The following is a 16695-nucleotide window of genomic DNA, read 5'->3' as shown; positions in this document are numbered from 1 at the left end:
GAAGGCGCCCGACACGCGCGAGCGCCAACGGCCAGCCGCCCGCAGTCGCAGCCTCCGCGGCGCCGGAGCTGCGGGACGCCCGGGGATCGGCCCCCCGCGCGCCCGAGCTGAGCGCTCCCGCTCCGGGGCTGCGGGGCCCCGTGGGACGGCCGCTGCCCCACCACAGCCGGTCTCCGCGGGCCCCGGGCGCCACACCGCGCAGGCCCGGCCCACGAACCCGGCGGGAGCGGACCGGAACCGCGGCAGCGCCGGGGGCGGGACCATAGGCGGAGCTCGTCGGTGGGCGGGCCGGGCCCGTGGGCGGAGCCCTGTCTGTGGGCAAGCGCGAGGGAGAGGCCGCTGGGCGGGGCCCCAGGCCACGCCCCAAGTGGGCGGGGCTTGCGCTGTGGGCGGGGTCTTATCTGGGTGCGCGCGACAGGCCGCCTCGGTGGGCGGGGCCGGCGCCGGGACCTGCGGGGCGCTCCGCCAGCTGCGTAAAGTCAGCGGGCCGCGGCGTAGCAGGTGAGCGCGCGGGCGCGGAGCGGGCCGGCGGGCGGCGGGCGGCGGGCGGCGGGCGGGGCTGCGGGCGCGCGGCCGGCGGGGCCCGGAGCCCGCGGCCTGGCGAGCCCGGGTGGAGCCGGGTTGTCCCCTGCGCGGGCCTGGCCCGGAAGGCTCCTCGCCGCGGGCCCTGCTGCGCCGCGTTGGCGGCCTCCGGCCTCCGGGGGCCAGGGGCGGCCCGGGCCAGGGGCGGGATGGGGCGGAGGGCGGCCCCGGCCCTGCGTGGCGCGGGCGCCCGTTAAGGGGCCGGCCGCTTAAAGGGGCCGCGCGCGTGGCCCGGCGAGTGGCGGCGGGGCCGGCCCGCGGAGCGCGCGGGGTGCGGGGCGGCCTTCCTCACCGCGCCGCGCCGGTGTTTGATCGGGCTCTGCCCGGCGCGGACCCCCCCACGAGGAAAGTGCGCCCACAGAGCCAGGGGGGCTGTGCCCAAGGCCGCCCAGGGAGGGAATGGCCGAGCCGGGCTTGGAACCAGGTGCCTGGCCTCTGCCCGGTCCGGAGACCAGGGCCCCGCGCCCCACGCAGCACAGCTCAGCAGCTCGACCAAGGCCACCGCCCAGACCCGCTTCAGCATGGTGCCCCGTGTGTCCATCCTGTGGGCACCTGAGCCTCCCCAGCCTCCATCCGTGTGTCCATCCTGTGGACACCTGAGCCTCCCCAGCCTCCATCCGTGTGTCCATCCTGTGGACACCTGAGCCTCCCCAGCCTCCATCCGTGTGTCCATCCTGTGGGCACCTGAGCCTCCCCAGCCTCCATCCATGTGGACACCTGAGCCTCCCCAGCCTCCATCTGTGTGTCCATCCTGTGGACACCTGAGCCTCCCCAGCCTCCATCCGTGTGTCCATCCTGTGGGCACCTGAGCCTCCCCAGCCTCCATCCGTGTGTCCATCCTGTGGACACCTGAGCCTCCCCAGCCTCCCCCCCCATGTGTCCATCCTGTGGACACCTGAGCCTCCCCAGCCTCCATCCGTGTGTCCATTCTGTGGACACCTGAGCCTCCCCAGCCTCCATCTGTGTGTCCATCCTGTGGACACCTGAGCCTCCCCAGCCTCCACCTGTGTGTCCATCCTGTGGACACCTGAGCCTCCCCAGCCTCCATCCATGTGTCCATCCTGTGGACACCTGAGCCTCCCCAGCCTCCACCTGTGTGTCCATCCTGTGGACACCTGAGCCTCCCCAGCCTCCATCCGTGTGTCCATCCTGTGGACACCTGAGCCTCCCCAGCCTCCCCCCCCATGTGTCCATCCTGTGGACACCTGAGCCTCCCCAGCCTCCACCTGTGTGTCCATCCTGTGGACACCTGAGCCTCCCCAGCCTCCATCTGTGTGTCCATTCTGTGGACACCTGAGCCTCCCCAGCCTCCATCCGTGTGGACACCTGAGCCTCCCCAGCCTCCATCCATGTGTCCATCCTGTGGACACCTGAGCCTCCCCAGCCTCCCCCCCATGTGTCCATCCTGTGGACACCTGAGCCTCCCCAGCCTCCACCTGTGTGTCCATCCTGTGGACACCTGAGCCTCCACAGCCTCCATCCGTGTGTCCATCCTGTGGACACCTGAGCCTCCACAGCCTCCCCCCCCATGTGTCCATCCTGTGGACACCTGACTTCCCCAGCTCCCCCACCCCTCCCCATGTGTTCATTCTGTGGACACCTGAGCCTACAGCCCCCCCACCCCATGTGTTCATTCTGTGGACACCTGAGCCTCTTTAGCCCCACCCCCACCCTGTGTGTCCATTCTGTGGACACTGGAGCCTCCCCAACTCTCGGTGCAGATCTCCAGCAGTGATTAAAGGCTCTGGATAAGCTGCTTCAGGTGTGTGAGCCTCGGTTCCTGGCGTGCAGGTGGCTCTGTATCCTTGAGAAACAATGGCAGCTGCTGCTGTTTTCTGGGCTGGTGAACCTCCTCCCCTTCCCCCCGCCCCCCAGCCTTAGGTTCACTTGTCAGCTGGCGTGAGGGAGGGCCGTGGATGTTTCAGATTTGGGGGAAAGCTCTGTCAGGGTGTGGATGTGCTCGGGCTTCAGGCCCACAGAGTCGTGTGGGAAGTGACCAGCCCGTGCTGTGGATGAGGGGGGACGAGGAGGGGCCCCCCAAGGCTGCTGTCCTCAGGCCCATCCTGACCCCTCACCCGCCTCCTGTGCCGCTGCTCCAGCTGCACTGCACACACTCTGCCTGGTCTCTCTCTGCCTTGACCTCGCTCCCAGCCAGTGCTGATAACCACGTGGCTGTTCTGTACACGCTTGAGAACTCCAGTGACACTGAAGCAGTTACTATGACCTCCCCCCCCCCCCCCCCCCCCCGGGAAGCGCAGGGCTAGGAGCCGCCGAGCGGCTTGGTGGTTGTATGGCTTCAGGGCCTGTGACCACATCCGCTTCACTGTCATCTTCTGTCCAGGTCTCTGCCCTGCTGCCCACAGCATGTCTGTGGGGGTCCCATTACCAACTTCCTGAGAAACTAGAAGAAAAAAAATTTAAAAAAACGAAGCTCACAAGCGCCTCTCCATCTGGACTTCGGTGGCTGTTGGGCTGTTGTTTTGTGGCTTGGGGACACGGTTTACTGGGAAGGAACAACAACTGTTCCCGTGATCTCCCCAGGCTGCAGCCCGGGGGAGGGCTGTGGTGCCCAGGGATTTCCTCCTCTCTCAGCTCCCTTTCTTGGGGTTCTCCTGCGTCGGTGGACCAAGCTTGGGCCTCCAAGCTCAGGGACAGTGTCACTGCCACCAGAACGTCTGGGAGGGCAATAATCTCAAGTTGCTGTGTGCAAAGCCTGACTCAGCCAGGGTCACTGCTGCGTCTGCTGAGCAAACAGGCTATTTGCTCCTCTTGGCTAAAATTCTAGAGCGGAGAAAGAAAATTTAAAGGGTGCTCACCAGCCATACCTCAGCCAGAAGCCCTGACCCTTTTCTTGGTGTGTGTTTGTGTGTGCTCGCTCAATGTTTTTGCTCACCGCTGTCACCGTACCACTTGGGCCTTGCCTCCAATTCCACAACCATTTAGCTTTAACTAAAGTAATACGAGGCTAAAACATTCAGGTTATCCGTTAGTCCTCCACCCAGGGCTCAGGTGTTGTCTATTAAGACCTCGGAGGAAAGTGTGGGTAGAGGTTTTTCTGCCCTCCTCATCTTAATGTTGCGCCTTAGGAAGCTTTCCTTTTCTGAGAATGCTAGTGCTGGGGTTTGGATTTAGTGATACCCCAAGGTCCTTGTGTCAAAGGTGCCCCCCCCTTGGTGTTTGGGGAGAGGATGGCACCTTTAAGCGGTTCCTTCTGGTGAGCAATCTTTAGGTCCTTGGGGATGTTCTCAGAGGAGACTGTGGTCGCGGCTATCTGCCTCCTTCGATCTCTGACCAGGGGCAAGCAGTCCGGCCGCCCTGCGTGCCTCCTGCCAGGATGTGCTCGAACAAGCCCTAGGCAGCAGGCTCGACCACCCATCGTCTGGAACCTCTAAAGCTGTGAGCCAAAACCTTTTTAACCAGTTAGTTGTCTCGGGTGTTTGTGGTAGCAATGGAAGGCAGTTTTGATGTGTGGACAGCCTTCGTTGTTCCGGGCAGTCCCACTGCAGGACCCTTTCCCACCTGTCTTGTGGATCGACCCAGAGAAGCAGTATCCTGTTCCAGCCCACCTTCCGAGCCGCCAGACTGGCAGCTGGGAGAGCAGGGTGGGCCCCAGGCTGGAGGGGGGGGGGGATCAGGAGAGACTATTCAGCGTTGTCAGCTGGGAGCCTCTTGGGCATGTGGGCAGGGCAGGCTCCGTTGTAGTGAGTGGAGACCTAGTCAGAGCTGCTGCTCTGTCACGGGACCTTGGCTGATTCCTTTTGCCCCAGGGCCTTCCGTTTCCTTGGCTGTGAAGGAAGGTGCTGACTGGTAGACTTTAAGACCCCTGCTGGCTTTGACTGCATCCACCGCAGGTGCCCGTGGCTGGGCTGTGTAGAAACAGGATCTCTCAGAGGCCCAGGGTTCCACTCCACACCTGTCTGGTGGCTTAGCACATCCCTGGCGGCCCACCCTGGGACCCCTCACTCCTGCGAGTACACTGGGACCACACCCTGGGATCCTAACACTGTGAGCACATGGGACCCCACCCTGGGACCCCTCACCACTGCGAGTACACTGGGACCCCACCCTGGGACCCCTCACTGCTGCGAGTACACTGGGACCCCACCCTGGGACCCCTCACTCCTGCGAGTACACTGGGACCACACCCTGGGATCCTAACACTGTGAGCACATGGGACCCCACCCTGGGACCCTAACACTGTGAGCACATGGGACCCCACCCTGGGACCCCTCACCGCTGGGAGTACACTGGGACTCCACCCTGGGATCCTAACACTGTGAGCACATGGGACCCCACCCTGGGATCCTAACACTGTGAGCACCTGGGACCCCACCCTGGGACCCCTCACCACTGCGAGTACACTGGGACCCCACCCTGGGACCCCTCACTCCTGCGAGTACACTGGGACCCCACCCTGGGACCCCTCACCACTGCGAGTACACTGGGACCCCACCCTGGGATCCTAACACTGTGAGCACATGGGACCCCACCCTGGGATCCTAACGCTGTGAGCACATGGGACCCCACCCTGGGACCCCTCACCGCTGGGAGTACACTGGGACCCCACCCTGGGATCCTAACGCTGTGAGCACACTGGGACGCCACCTGGGACCCCTCACCGCTGCGAATGGCACTGGACCCTCGTCCTCGTTCATCTTCCCGGAGCCTGCCTGCAGAGCGCCTGCTGTTAGAGACGCTGCAGACAGCACCTCAGTTCTCGCAGCTGCCTGCCAGGTGTCTTCTTCTGCGGAAGGTGAAGTCACCTGTCAGAGTAGTCACCCAAAGCCATGTGACGCGGGCGACTTCAACGCTGCGTCTTTAAAGCCTCTGCTTTTGACCATGGGTGCGCTCTTATTTCAGCAAGGAAGGAACAAAGGAAGAGAGAAAGCTAGGTAGATCCTGGGCTCTGCTTGGTTGGTGTACCAGGGCTCCTCTGCCACTTGCCCCCACACTGCCCTTCCTGGGCTACTTCAGGAAATGAGAGAGGTTCCCCTGCCAAAGGCATTGTTGTAGCAAAGAGCTAATGGGAGTTAATCCGGCACCTGGCAGAGGACCCGGAGGCCCCTCAAGGGCCCCTGGGGCCCGTGGTCTGGAGGATGGGGCAATTTTCAGGGCCAAGGATTCAGTCAGATGGGACTGAGGTCACCCCAGTGTGAGAACCATCCAGCAGTGACGTGTGGTGATGTGGGCTAAGGATGGATGGATGGACGGACAGACAGACAGTTGTCAGGGTGCAGGTAGGCAGGGAAGCAGGGCTCCTCAGGGTGTTGCTAACTTTACAGTATCAGGCAGCAGTCATGTGACCTAGAGACTGCATCGGCGCCTCTGGGCAGAAGAGCAGGTGTCTGTCTAGACTCTGGCAGGTGTCTGGCAGCCCCTAGTGCTAGTAGCAGGAGAGAGGCCCTTGCCCTCCAGGCAGCTCTGGGGCTTGCTCTGCTGTTTTAAAATCCATTTCCTGCTCGGCCCTCTGGCTTCAGGCAGACCTGGCTCTTCTCGCTGTGAAAAGGCGGCCGAGGGAACTGGGTCACCCCATTTCCCTGATAATTGGGAGAGCTTCGGACGCCAGACCTGGGAATTCCTGGGCTTTGTCCCCCTGGGTGTGGCTGGTCAGCATTTCAGCCTCATGCAGCAATCCAGTGAGATTTAGTGACCGCTCTGGATGGTTTGCTGCTAATCTTGGGCTGCCTCAGCCTCTGGGCTTTGTTTGGAAAGAGATTCAGTCTGTCAGCTGACTCACACCCCTGTTTCCATCCCCCCCCCCCCCGTGTCTGCCCCCCTTGGGCCGGTAGTGGGAGGTAGTACTGACTGTTGTGCTCCAGGGTTTGACCGCAGGATTGGGGTAGGGGCTACGTCTCCCTGGATGTGGACGCGCATCCAGGTTGTTTACTCGTCTCCCGCTCTCCAGGGGCCTCATGCTATGGGCTTCAGTGTCCAGGGAGCCTCCCAGAGAAGGCTCCGGTATTGCAGAGGGAAGTAGAAGTGTGCCCACCGCTCTCCGGCCCTGTCCTGCTCAGGCCAGGGGCAGCACGCTGCCTGGCATCTGCCCCAGGCCGACGAGGCAGCTCAGGAGTGGCCCCAGGGGAGAAAACCTCCTCTAAAAACTGATCGCTTGAGCTAGGCCCTGGTGGCTCACACCTGTCATCCTAGCTACTCAAGAGGCTGAGATCTAAGGATCTCAGTTCAAAGCTAGCCCAGGCAGGAAAGTCCATGAAACTCTTTTTTTCTTTTTTCTTTTTCTTTTCTTTTTTTTTTTTTTTTTTTTTTTGGTCGGTCGTGGGGCTTGAACTCTGGGCCTGGGTGCTGTCCCTCAGCTCTTCAGCTCAAGGTTAGCGCTCTACCACTTGAGCCACAGCACCACTTCCGGTTTTCCGGTGGTTTACTGGAGATAGGAGTCTCATGGTCTTTCCTGCCCGGGCTGGCTTTGAACCGTGGTCCTCAGATCTCAGCCTCCTGAGTAGCTAGGATTACAGGCGTGAGCCACCAGCGCCTGGCTTTTCCATGAGACTTTTAACCACCTCCCAAGAAAAATCTGGAAGAGAAATTATAGCTCAAATGGTAAAGTGCTAGCCTTGAACACAAGAGCTCAAGAACAGTGCCCAGCCCTGAGTTAAAGCCCTAGCACCAGCACACATACACACACATTAATAACTTGAACAAAGTACAGATCAGCCAGCTCTGCTGGCTCATGTCTAATCCTAGAAGAGCCCACTGAGTTCACACCAATCACCCCAGGTGGCGGAACAGCCTGTGGAGTTCACACCGATCACGCCAGGTGTCAGAACAGCCTGTGGAGTTCACACCGATCACCCAGGTGTCAACAGCCTGTGGAGTTCACACCATCACCCCAGGTGTCAGAACAGCCTGTGGAGTTCACACCATCACCCCAGGTGTCAGAACAGCCTGTGGAGTTCACACCATCACCCCAGGTGTCAGAACAGCCTGTGGAGTTCACACTGATCACCCAGGTGTCAGAACAGCCTGTGGAGTTCACACTGATCACCCAGGTGTCAACAGCCTGTGGAGTTCACACCATCACCCCAGGTGTCAGAACAGCCTGTGGAGTTCACACTGATCACCCAGGTGTCAGAACAGCCTGTGGAGTTCACACCATCACCCCAGGTGTCAGAACAGCCTGTGGAGTTCACACCATCACCCCAGGTGTCAGAACAGCCTGTGGAGTTCACACCATCACCCCAGGTGTCAGAACAGCCTGTGGAGTTCACACTGATCACCCCAGGTGTCAGAACAGCCTGTGGAGTTCACACCATCACCCAGGTGTCAGAACAGCCTGTGGAGTTCACACCATCACCCCAGGTGTCAGAACAGCCTGTGGAGTTCACACCATCACCCCAGGTGTCAGAACAGCCTGTGGAGTTCACACCATCACCCCAGGTGTCAGAACAGCCTGTGGAGTTCACACCCATCACCCTAAGTGTCAGAACAGCCTGTGGAGTTCACACTGATCACCCAGGTGTCAGAACAGCCTGTGGAGTTCACACTGATCACCCCAAGTGTCAGAACAGCCTGTGGAGTTCACACCATCACCCCAGGTGTCAGAACAGCCTGTGGAGTTCACACTGATCACCCCAAGTGTCAGAACAGCCTGTGGAGTTCACACCATCACCCCAGGTGTCGGAACAGCCTGTGGAGTTCACACTGATCACCCCAGGTGTCAGAACAGCCTGTGGAGTTCACACTGATCACCCAAGTGTCAGAACAGCCTGTGGAGTTCACACTGATCACCCAGGTGTCAGAACAGCCTGTGGAGTTCACACCATCACCCCAGGTGTCAGAACAGCCTGTGGAGTTCACACTGATCACCCCAAGTGTCAGAACAGCCTGTGGAGTTCACACCATCACCCCAGGTGTCGGAACAGCCTGTGGAGTTCACACCCGGAGCCCAAAGCCATTTTTGCCATATAGTACTTGCTCCCAGGTGTGTGTTGATCGATTGACTGAATGAATGACTCAATGCCTTCATAGTTCAGATTGCTCCTGGGTTTTCTGGTGGACATTTTGCCCCCTGTGCCACAGCGGCTCGGGTGGGTCTGGGACCCATCTTAGCAGCAGTCACTGGAGGTGTGTATTGGAAGTTTGTCACTTGCAGCCCCTTTGTGTGGGTCTTCCGCCTCCTTCCAGCACCCTTTGCCTGGCAGGGAGGTGGAATCGGTTCCTCTGCCCTTTTCTTAGGCACTTCCCAGGGGGCCATGTTCACCTTCATGGCCTCCGACAGTGAGGAGGAAGGATGCGACGAGAGGACATCCCTCATGTCCGCGGAGAGCCCCACGCCACGCTCCTGCCAGGAGGGCCGGCGCGTCCTGGAGGACAGGGAGAGCTCCACGCAGTGGGTAGGCCCCCCAGCCGCCGAGGGCCTCCAAGTGGACGTGTGCCTGCCCCCTCCCAGCCCCAGCCCCTCCTTCCACATGGGCCCCCTCCCAGCCCCAGCCCCTCCTTCCACATGGGCCCCCTCCCAGCCCCAGCCCCTCCTTCCACATGAGCCCCCTCCCAGTCCCAGCCCCTCCTTCCACATGGGCCCCCTCCCAGCCCCAGCCCCTCTTTCCACATGAGCCCCCTCCCAGCCCCAGCCCCTCCTTCCACATGAGCCCCCTCCCAGCCCGAGCCCCTCCTTCCACATGGGCCCCCTCCCAGCCCCAGCCCCTCCTTCCACATGAGCCCCCTCCCAGCCCCAGCCCCTCCTTCCACATGAGCCCCCTCCCAGCCCGAGCCCCTCCTTCCACATGAGCCCCCTCCCAGCCCGAGCCCCTCCTTCCACATGGGCCTCCTCCCAGCCCCAGCCCCTCCTTCCACATGAGCCCCCTCCCAGCCCCAGCCCCTCCTTCCACATGGGCCCCCTCCCAGCCCCAGCCCCTCCTTCCACATGAGCCCCCTCCCAGCCCCAGCCCCTCCTTCCACATGGGCCCCCTCCCAGCCCCAGCCCCTCTTTCCACATGAGCCCCCTCCCAGCCCCAGCCCCTCCTTCCACATGAGCCCCCTCCCAGCCCGAGCCCCTCCTTCCACATGGGCCCCCTCCCAGCCCCAGCCCCTCCTTCCACATGAGCCCCCTCCCAGCCCCAGCCCCTCCTTCCACATGAGCCCCCTCCCAGCCCCAGCCCCTCCTTCCACATGAGCCCCCTCCCAGCCCGAGCCCCTCCTTCCACATGGGCCCCCTCCCAGCCCCAGCCCCTCCTTCCACATGAGCCCCCTCCCAGCCCCAGCCCCTCCTTCCACGTGAGCCCCCTCCCAGCCCCAGCCCCTCCTTCCACATGGGCCCCCTCCCAGCCCCAGCCCCTCCTTCCACGTGAGCCCCCTCCCAGCCCCAGCCCCTCCTTCCACATGAGCCCCCTCTGCTTGTCTGTGCTGCGGGCAGACTTCCCGCTTCTGCTTGGAAATGGTCAGGCACATGCACTGTGGTTTCCCCAGAGGGGCCGGGAGAGCGAGGACTGCGAGGAGGACCCTGATGGCTACTTGTGCAGCGGGGCCCCGGGGCGGCCGGCGGGGCTGGAGGAGCAGCTGACCCTGAAGTACGGGGCGAAGCACGTGATCATGCTGTTTGTGCCGGTCACACTGTGCATGGTGGTGGTGGTGGCTACCATCAAGTCTGTGCGCTTCTACACCGAGAAGAACGGACAGCTGTGAGTCGGGGCAGGGCAGGGCGGGGCCTGCTCCTCGGCCACCTTGGCCTCGCTGCACCTGCACGGCGCACCTGCCTGGGGTGCTCTGAACGAACGCCCCTCCGCCTCCTCATCTGTGTGGGGGCTGAGCCCAGGCTTCACCCGGGGGCCATGGCGGCCGAGCACTTGGCCTGCAGGCCAGCCGGTGCTGCTCAGGGAGGTGTCAGGAGGACTTCGCAGCCACCAGCATCCAAGCTGGAGGGCAGGCCTCTTGCCGAGCGTGGGCGCTGCGGCCGGCATTGCAGGAGTCCCGGCCAGGCTGGCCTGGGGGAAGGTGCATGTGCCTGCAGGGTAGGGTTACGTGGTGCGAGAGCCGTTTGGTTGTCCTGTCCAGACCCTGTGCCTCCTGGCCCGGCCCTCACACAGAGCCCCGTAACTGTCGGGAGGCTGGGAAGTGGGCCAGGGCTCGGGGCCTGCTCCCCAGCATGGCAGCTCTGCTGCCAGGCCCCAGCCAGCCCGGGCTGTCCAGAGCAGAGCTGGGACGCCGGGGGCGGGTGCTGTGCCGCAGCCAGGCACTGAGGGCCCCTCTTGGCCTCAGCATCTACACGCCCTTCACCGAGGACACGGCCTCCGTGGGGCAGCGCCTGCTGAACTCCGTGCTGAACACGCTCATCATGATCAGCGTCATCGTGGTCATGACCGTCTTCCTGGTGGTGCTCTACAAGTACCGCTGCTACAAGGTCGGCCCTGCGCCGCCCCTCCCTCGTGAGCCCTGCCCTTCCTCCAGCTCCGGTCTTCCCTCCACGATCCCTGATACCAGGGCAGTTTCAACATCTGTGGCCCCCACCCCGTCCCCATCACAGCCTCCCAGCCCCATTTCTCCTCCTGGGATGAGGGCCGGCTTCCTTCTCCACCTCCAGGTCTGGTTTAGGCCTCCCTGGCCCAGCACCACCCCTCCAGAGACACTGGAAGGGGAGGCAGAGCCCTCTCAGCTGGCAATGTGGCATGGGTGGTGGGAGGGGTGTCAGGAGTCGGTCAGTGTCAGAGGCTCTAGCTTGTAAGCAGCCTGGGGGCAGGTCGGAAGGCTGCTTGCTTGAGACAGAGCTGAGGTGGGGGTGTTGGACTTCCTCTGCTCCTCCCGGCTTGGGAAGCCGTACTGGGAGCCTGGAGTTTGGAGAGATGGACACCTTGTCCCGGGGACATGGGGCCCCAGGGTGGGGAAGGTGGACACCTGTGCAGGCTGCCCTGTTCTCTTGTCCAGTTCATCCACGGCTGGCTGATCATGTCCTCCCTGATGCTGCTCTTCCTCTTCACCTACATCTACCTCGGGTGAGTGCAGCCGCTGAGCTGCGGGGTCTCTGGGCTCTCTCCTGGCCTCATACAGGACCGGGGAGGAGAAGGGTGGCTATTGGGTGCCAGTGCTGGCCTCCAGGTCTGCCTGCCCTGTCCCCAGGCCCTGCCCTGTCCCCCAGACTCCTGTCCTGCAGGGCTCAGGTGGGAGTGGACTCTTCGAGCTCCTGGTTTAAAACAAAGCCATCAGGAGCTGGGAAGGTGGCTCAGTGGTAGAGCGCTTGCCTTGCATGCCTGAGGCCCTGGGTTCGATTCCTTAGCACCACATAAGAAAAAGCCGGAAGTGGTGCTGTGGCGCAAGTGGTAGAGCGCTAGCCTTGAGCTGAAGAGCTGAGGGACAGCGCCCAGGCCCAGAGTTCAGGCCCCACGACCGGACCCCCCCCAAAAAATATAAATAAATAAATAAAATAAAATAATAATAAATAAAAAATAAAGCCATCGTGGAGGGGTGGTCTGTGGGTACCAAGTGGGTGGAAACCCCTCAGAATTTGTATTTTGCTTTTGGGCTGAGCCTGGGTGCTTCCTGGTTGAGGGGACCGCTGCCCTGCTCTTAATCTGGGATGGCGGCCTGACTGGGCCAGGGAGGCAGAGTGGGGAGGAGTTCTGCAGGAGTCTGCCCCGGGCCAGGGCAGCGCACCCATTTTCTCCCCAGCCAAGGGGGAGGGAGTGGGCAAGCAGGCAGATCCCGGCCCTCCGTCTCCGGCTGCAGGGAAGTGCTCAAGACCTACAACGTGGCCATGGACTACCCCACGCTCTGGCTGACGGTGTGGAACTTTGGGGCGGTGGGCATGGTGAGCGTCCACTGGAAGGGGCCCCTGGTGCTGCAGCAGGCCTACCTCATCATGATCAGCGCGCTCATGGCCCTGGTGTTCATCAAGTACCTCCCGGAGTGGTCCGCCTGGGTCATCCTGGGCGCCATCTCGGTGTACGGTAGGCGGTGGGCAGCAGGCTGGGTGGCGGAGGCGGCGGTGGTGGCCAGGCCAGCTTCTCTGTTGCACAGGAGGTGCGGAGATGCCTTCTCAGGTGCTCTGGGAGAAGACGCAGGCTGCCCACACTTGGTGCCCGTTGCTGTTGACCCTCACTGGGCACACATGCACACACACGCAAGCACGCGCACACACGCAAGCACGCGCACACACACAGCTCCCGATGAGCCTGTGCCCAAAACCACTGCTCCTCATGAGCCCCGCTACAAGGCGAAAGGACTGGAGGAGAAGCCCGTCCTCTGGGTCAAGGTGTACAGCTGTAGGCCCTGGCCGAGAACCAGTGGTTTGGGATCCCAGCCCATTTGGAGAGCCCACCCAGGCCCCTGGGGTGAGGGCTGGCCCCGGGGACTGCTGGGAGCCATCTGACAGGGTGTCTTTGTGTGCCCAGACCTCGTGGCTGTGCTCTGTCCCAGAGGGCCCCTGAGGGTGCTGGTGGAGACGGCCCAGGAGAGGAACGAGCCCATATTCCCAGCCCTGATCTACTCATGTGAGTGCTCAGCCTCGGCCCAGCTTGGCCATGGGGTTGTCTCAGAGTTGACAGGAGATGTCCTTTCCCTGCCTGAGGCCTTGGTGCCTCCACAGGGGTCCCCACCTTCAGAGTGAGAAGGGGGAGCCCGGGCAGCCCCATGGCTATGTGCACGTGCCCCGCAGCAGCTGCAGGCCGTGGTCAGATGAGCCTTCCAGCTCCCAGTGGCTCCGAGCAGGGCGTTTGGCTGAGGGAGAGGCCTGGGCAGCAGTAGGGCTGGGGGGCTGGGAAGGGCGCTCCCATCACCCCGGGCTTGGGGTCCTGCCCGTGGGCGGTGCATGGGTGGCTGTGGGTAGTGAGGTACAGCTGTGTTCTGGAGGCCTTGGGTGGGGAGCAGGTTGGCAGGCAGCTGGGGCTCCTGGGCAGCCTTGGGGAGGGGGCGGAGTGTGAAGTGTATGCTGGACATCCAGATGGAGCCTGACCTCAGGAAAGGCCAGACTGGAGAGAAGCCATTGCGTTCGCCAGCCCCTCTTCAGGGTGTCTGTCTATAAGAGTAACGGAGAGTTAGGACTCGCAGTGTTCAGCAAGGCCAGGAGCAGGGTGCCCTGAGGTCCATCTGTGGGCGATGGACACAGTGTGATAGACAGTGCTCAGCCTTAGGAAGGAAGGAGGTTGTGGTCTAGCCCGAACAGCAGCCCCAACACATCAGTGATAAAAAGACTCGCCGCGTGACCTGCCCCCGGGGCAGCGGGAGCCAGCAGAGCACAGCTGAGGAAGTAGGGCTCCTGGGGGTGGTTTTGGGGCGCGCCTGAGCACCACTGAGCTGCACGTTCAGAACGCTACATGTAATGGTGCTGTTTTTATAGTTTTTAAAGAACCCACCTCGTTTACCACACTGCTTACAGATAATAATAACCGTTGTCTTCGGCTGAGTTGTTTGTGAGGAGTGAAGAAAAGACAGGAAGCACCCCCTGCCATGCCGGCTGGCGACCGTGGCCCTGGCTGGGCGGGCTGGGGCTGAGCGGGGCGGGGCGCCCGCCGGGCACTGCCTGAGGCGGCCCTGTCTCCTTCCCCAGCCGCCATGGTGTGGTCAGTGGGCATGGCCAAGCTGGACCCCTCCTCCCAGGGAACACCCCAGCTCCCCTACGACCCAGAGATGGGTGAGTGTGGCCCTGCCGGGCAGGGGTGTGCATGGCCGCGCCGTCTCCCGGGTGACACAGGTGACTTGGTCCACCGGCGGCCCTGACCGTGGTGCCCGGCCTCGTCGGAGGGGGAGGGAGGCAGCGGAGCCCTGATCCGCCTTTGTCTCTCCCCCCACGGCACCCCGATGGCTCCAGAGGAAGACTGCTATGAGGGCTTTGCAGAGCCTGCGTATCCTGAGGCCTTTGAGCCACCCCTGCCTGGCCTCTCCGGGGAGGAGCTGGAGGAAGAGGAGGAAAGTAAGGTGCCCATGCGCCCATGGTCTGCTCCCACCGGGCGGCGGGCGGGCGGGCGGGCGGGCGGGCCGGCAGGTGGGCCCTGAGGTCCTCATGGGTGGGGCTGGCCGTGCCCCTCCCCCACTCCCTTCGAGGCCCTGGGTGGTGGGGTCAGGTGCACTGTGTGTCTGAGCTCTGTCTGGGACCCTGGCTGGGAGTCGGGTGTGGGCACTGTGGGCCACTCCCTGCCTGGCCGCACGTGCTGAGCGCTGGAGGCCGTGGGTGCCGGGGAGCGGGGCAGAGCTCTGGAGTGCGTCCTGAGGAGCTGGCATCAGAGCTGAGCCTGGCTGGCGGGGAGCCCAGCTAAAGGGCCAGGCGGACCCAGACTCTGCGCACAGCGCAGCAGCCCAAGGCGGGGGAGGCCTGGGCCTGAGGCCTGGGCGCTGGGCAGGACTGGGGCCTGACCTGCAGGACATGAGCCCAGAGTAAAGGTAACGCCCCTCACTGGGCCCTGTGGGCTGGGGAGGGCGGCCACTTCTGGAGGCTCCCAGGCAGCAGGCCTCATCCCAGCTTCCTGTTCAGGGGGTGGGGGGGAATCAGGGAGGGGGATCAGGGAGGGAGGGTCTGCAGCAGTCCTGACAGCAGGCCTCATCCCAGCTTCCTGTTCTGGGGGGGGATCAGAGAGGGGGGGTCTGCAGCAGTCCTGACAGCAGGCCTCATCCCAGCTTCCTGTTGGGGGGGGGATCAGGGAGGGGGATCAGGGAGGGAGGGTCTGCAGCAGTCCTGACAGCAGGCCTCATCCCAGCTTCCTGTTGGGGGGGGGATCAGGGAGGGGGATCAGGGAGGGAGGGTCTGCAGCAGTCCTGACAGCAGGCCTCATCCCAGCTTCCTGTTCTGGGGGGGGGGATCAGGGAGGGGGTCTGCAGCAGTCCTCTGTCATCGTATTCTCACCCATATTTCACAAAGTTCTGAGTTGAACCCCCCTCCCCCAGTTTACGCTCAGCTCTGGAGCCACACCAGCTCCACCCACCCCCTTCCCCAGGCCGCCCACCCTCTTTATCCCCACCCCTTCCCCGGGGCCGCCCACCCTCTTCTCTGCCCCCACCCCTTCCCCGGGCCGCCCACCCTTGTCCTTTGTGTGGCTTCCTCCTCTCTCCCCTCACACAGGGGGCGTGAAGCTGGGGCTGGGAGACTTCATCTTCTACAGCGTGCTGGTTGGCAAGGCGGCAGCCACTGGCAGCGGGGACTGGAGCACCACGCTGGCCTGCTTTGTGGCCATCCTCATTGTAAGTGGGGTCCTGGAGCCTGCAGTGGGGCGGGCAGACCCCCCTCCCCCGCATGGGACGGTGGACTGAGCCCAGGTGGGTGGGCCTGCCCTCCCTCCTGGGCACACAGAAGGCATCTCCCCGGCATCTCGCAGGGCTTGTGTCTGACCCTCCTGCTGCTGGCCGTGTTCAGGAAAGCGCTGCCAGCCCTCCCCATCTCCATCACCTTCGGCCTCATTTTCTACTTCTCCACGGACAACCTGGTGCGTCCTTTCATGGACACGCTGGCCGCCCACCAGCTGTACATCTGACCGGGACCTGCCTGGCCGCGCCCGGCGCAGGTGCACGCTGCAGTGCCTGTGTGTGTGTAAGACTTCTTTCCACAAAAGGAGGGGAAGAGCCGGGCGCGGGCGGCTCACGCCCGTCATCCTGGCGCTTCAGCAGGCTGAGATCTGAGGATCTCAGTTCAGAACCAGCCCGGTCAGGAAAGTCGTGAGACTCTAATCTCCAATTAACTACCAGAAAACCGGAACTGGTGCTGTGGCTCAAGGGGTAGAGCGCTCGCCTTGAGCTGAAGAGCTGAGGGACAGCGCCCAGGCCCAGAGTACAAGCCCCACAACTGACAAAAAAACAAAAAGAGAGAGGAGGGGAAGGAGGGAAGCAGAGGCGGCTGTGTGGTGCTGTTCTATCGCGAGCCCCTGGCTGTGTGAGCACCGGGGCGCGGTGCGAGGCAGGCCGGAGCTGCCGAGCTGGGTGAGCCTGGGGACCGGCCCTCCGAGTCGGCGAGGGACCCGGCTCCCGGCCACAGAGCCCTGCGTGCGCCTGATGTCGCGGCGGCTTTAGTATCTCTGGACCTGGAGTCCTGCTCTTGTCTCGCAGCCCCGGCTGGGAAGCGGCTTCTCGTGAATCTCAATAAACAGATGCTTGTCGTCCAGGGTCTGCAGCTTTTCTTGTGGGCTTTTGGCCTCTCCCACTCCTGAGACCCCAGGCCCTAGAGGGAGGGGGTTCTGGTGGGGAGAA

General features: G+C 63.0%; 1 protein-coding gene across 1 annotated transcript; it reads left to right on the top strand.

Moving 5' to 3' along the window:
* The first annotated feature begins 425 nt into the window (after positions 1 to 425).
* On the top strand, positions 426 to 16607 carry Psen2 (presenilin 2). The gene is made up of 11 exons (XM_070023221.1): positions 426 to 501; positions 8773 to 8930; positions 10003 to 10214; positions 10792 to 10933; positions 11455 to 11522; positions 12253 to 12473; positions 12918 to 13016; positions 14072 to 14155; positions 14333 to 14434; positions 15578 to 15696; positions 15831 to 16607. The coding sequence occupies exons 2-11, from the start codon at positions 8790 to 8792 to the stop codon at positions 15984 to 15986; spliced, it is 1344 nt and encodes a 447-aa protein (XP_069879322.1). The 5' UTR covers positions 426 to 501; positions 8773 to 8789; the 3' UTR covers positions 15987 to 16607.
* Positions 16608 to 16695: the final 88 nt, after the last annotated feature.

The sequence above is a fragment of the Dipodomys merriami genome, unplaced genomic scaffold, assembly GCF_024711535.1.
Source record: "Dipodomys merriami isolate MVZ:Mamm:240054 unplaced genomic scaffold, mDipMer1.0.p SCAF_158, whole genome shotgun sequence".
In the NCBI taxonomy this organism is placed as follows: Eukaryota; Metazoa; Chordata; class Mammalia; order Rodentia; family Heteromyidae; genus Dipodomys; species Dipodomys merriami.
This window is presented reverse-complemented; position numbering and strand designations above follow the sequence as displayed.

Coding starts and splice junctions, on each gene's coding strand:
- Psen2 (XM_070023221.1), top strand. CDS start 8,790: ATGTTCACCTTCATGGCCTCCGACAGTGAGGAGGAAGGATGCGACGAG. Junction 8,931..10,002: donor GGGAGAGCTCCACGCAGTGG/GTAGGCCCCCCA, acceptor TGGTTTCCCCAG/AGGGGCCGGGAGAGCGAGGA. Junction 14,435..15,577: donor GCTGGAGGAAGAGGAGGAAA/GTAAGGTGCCCA, acceptor CCCCTCACACAG/GGGGCGTGAAGCTGGGGCTG.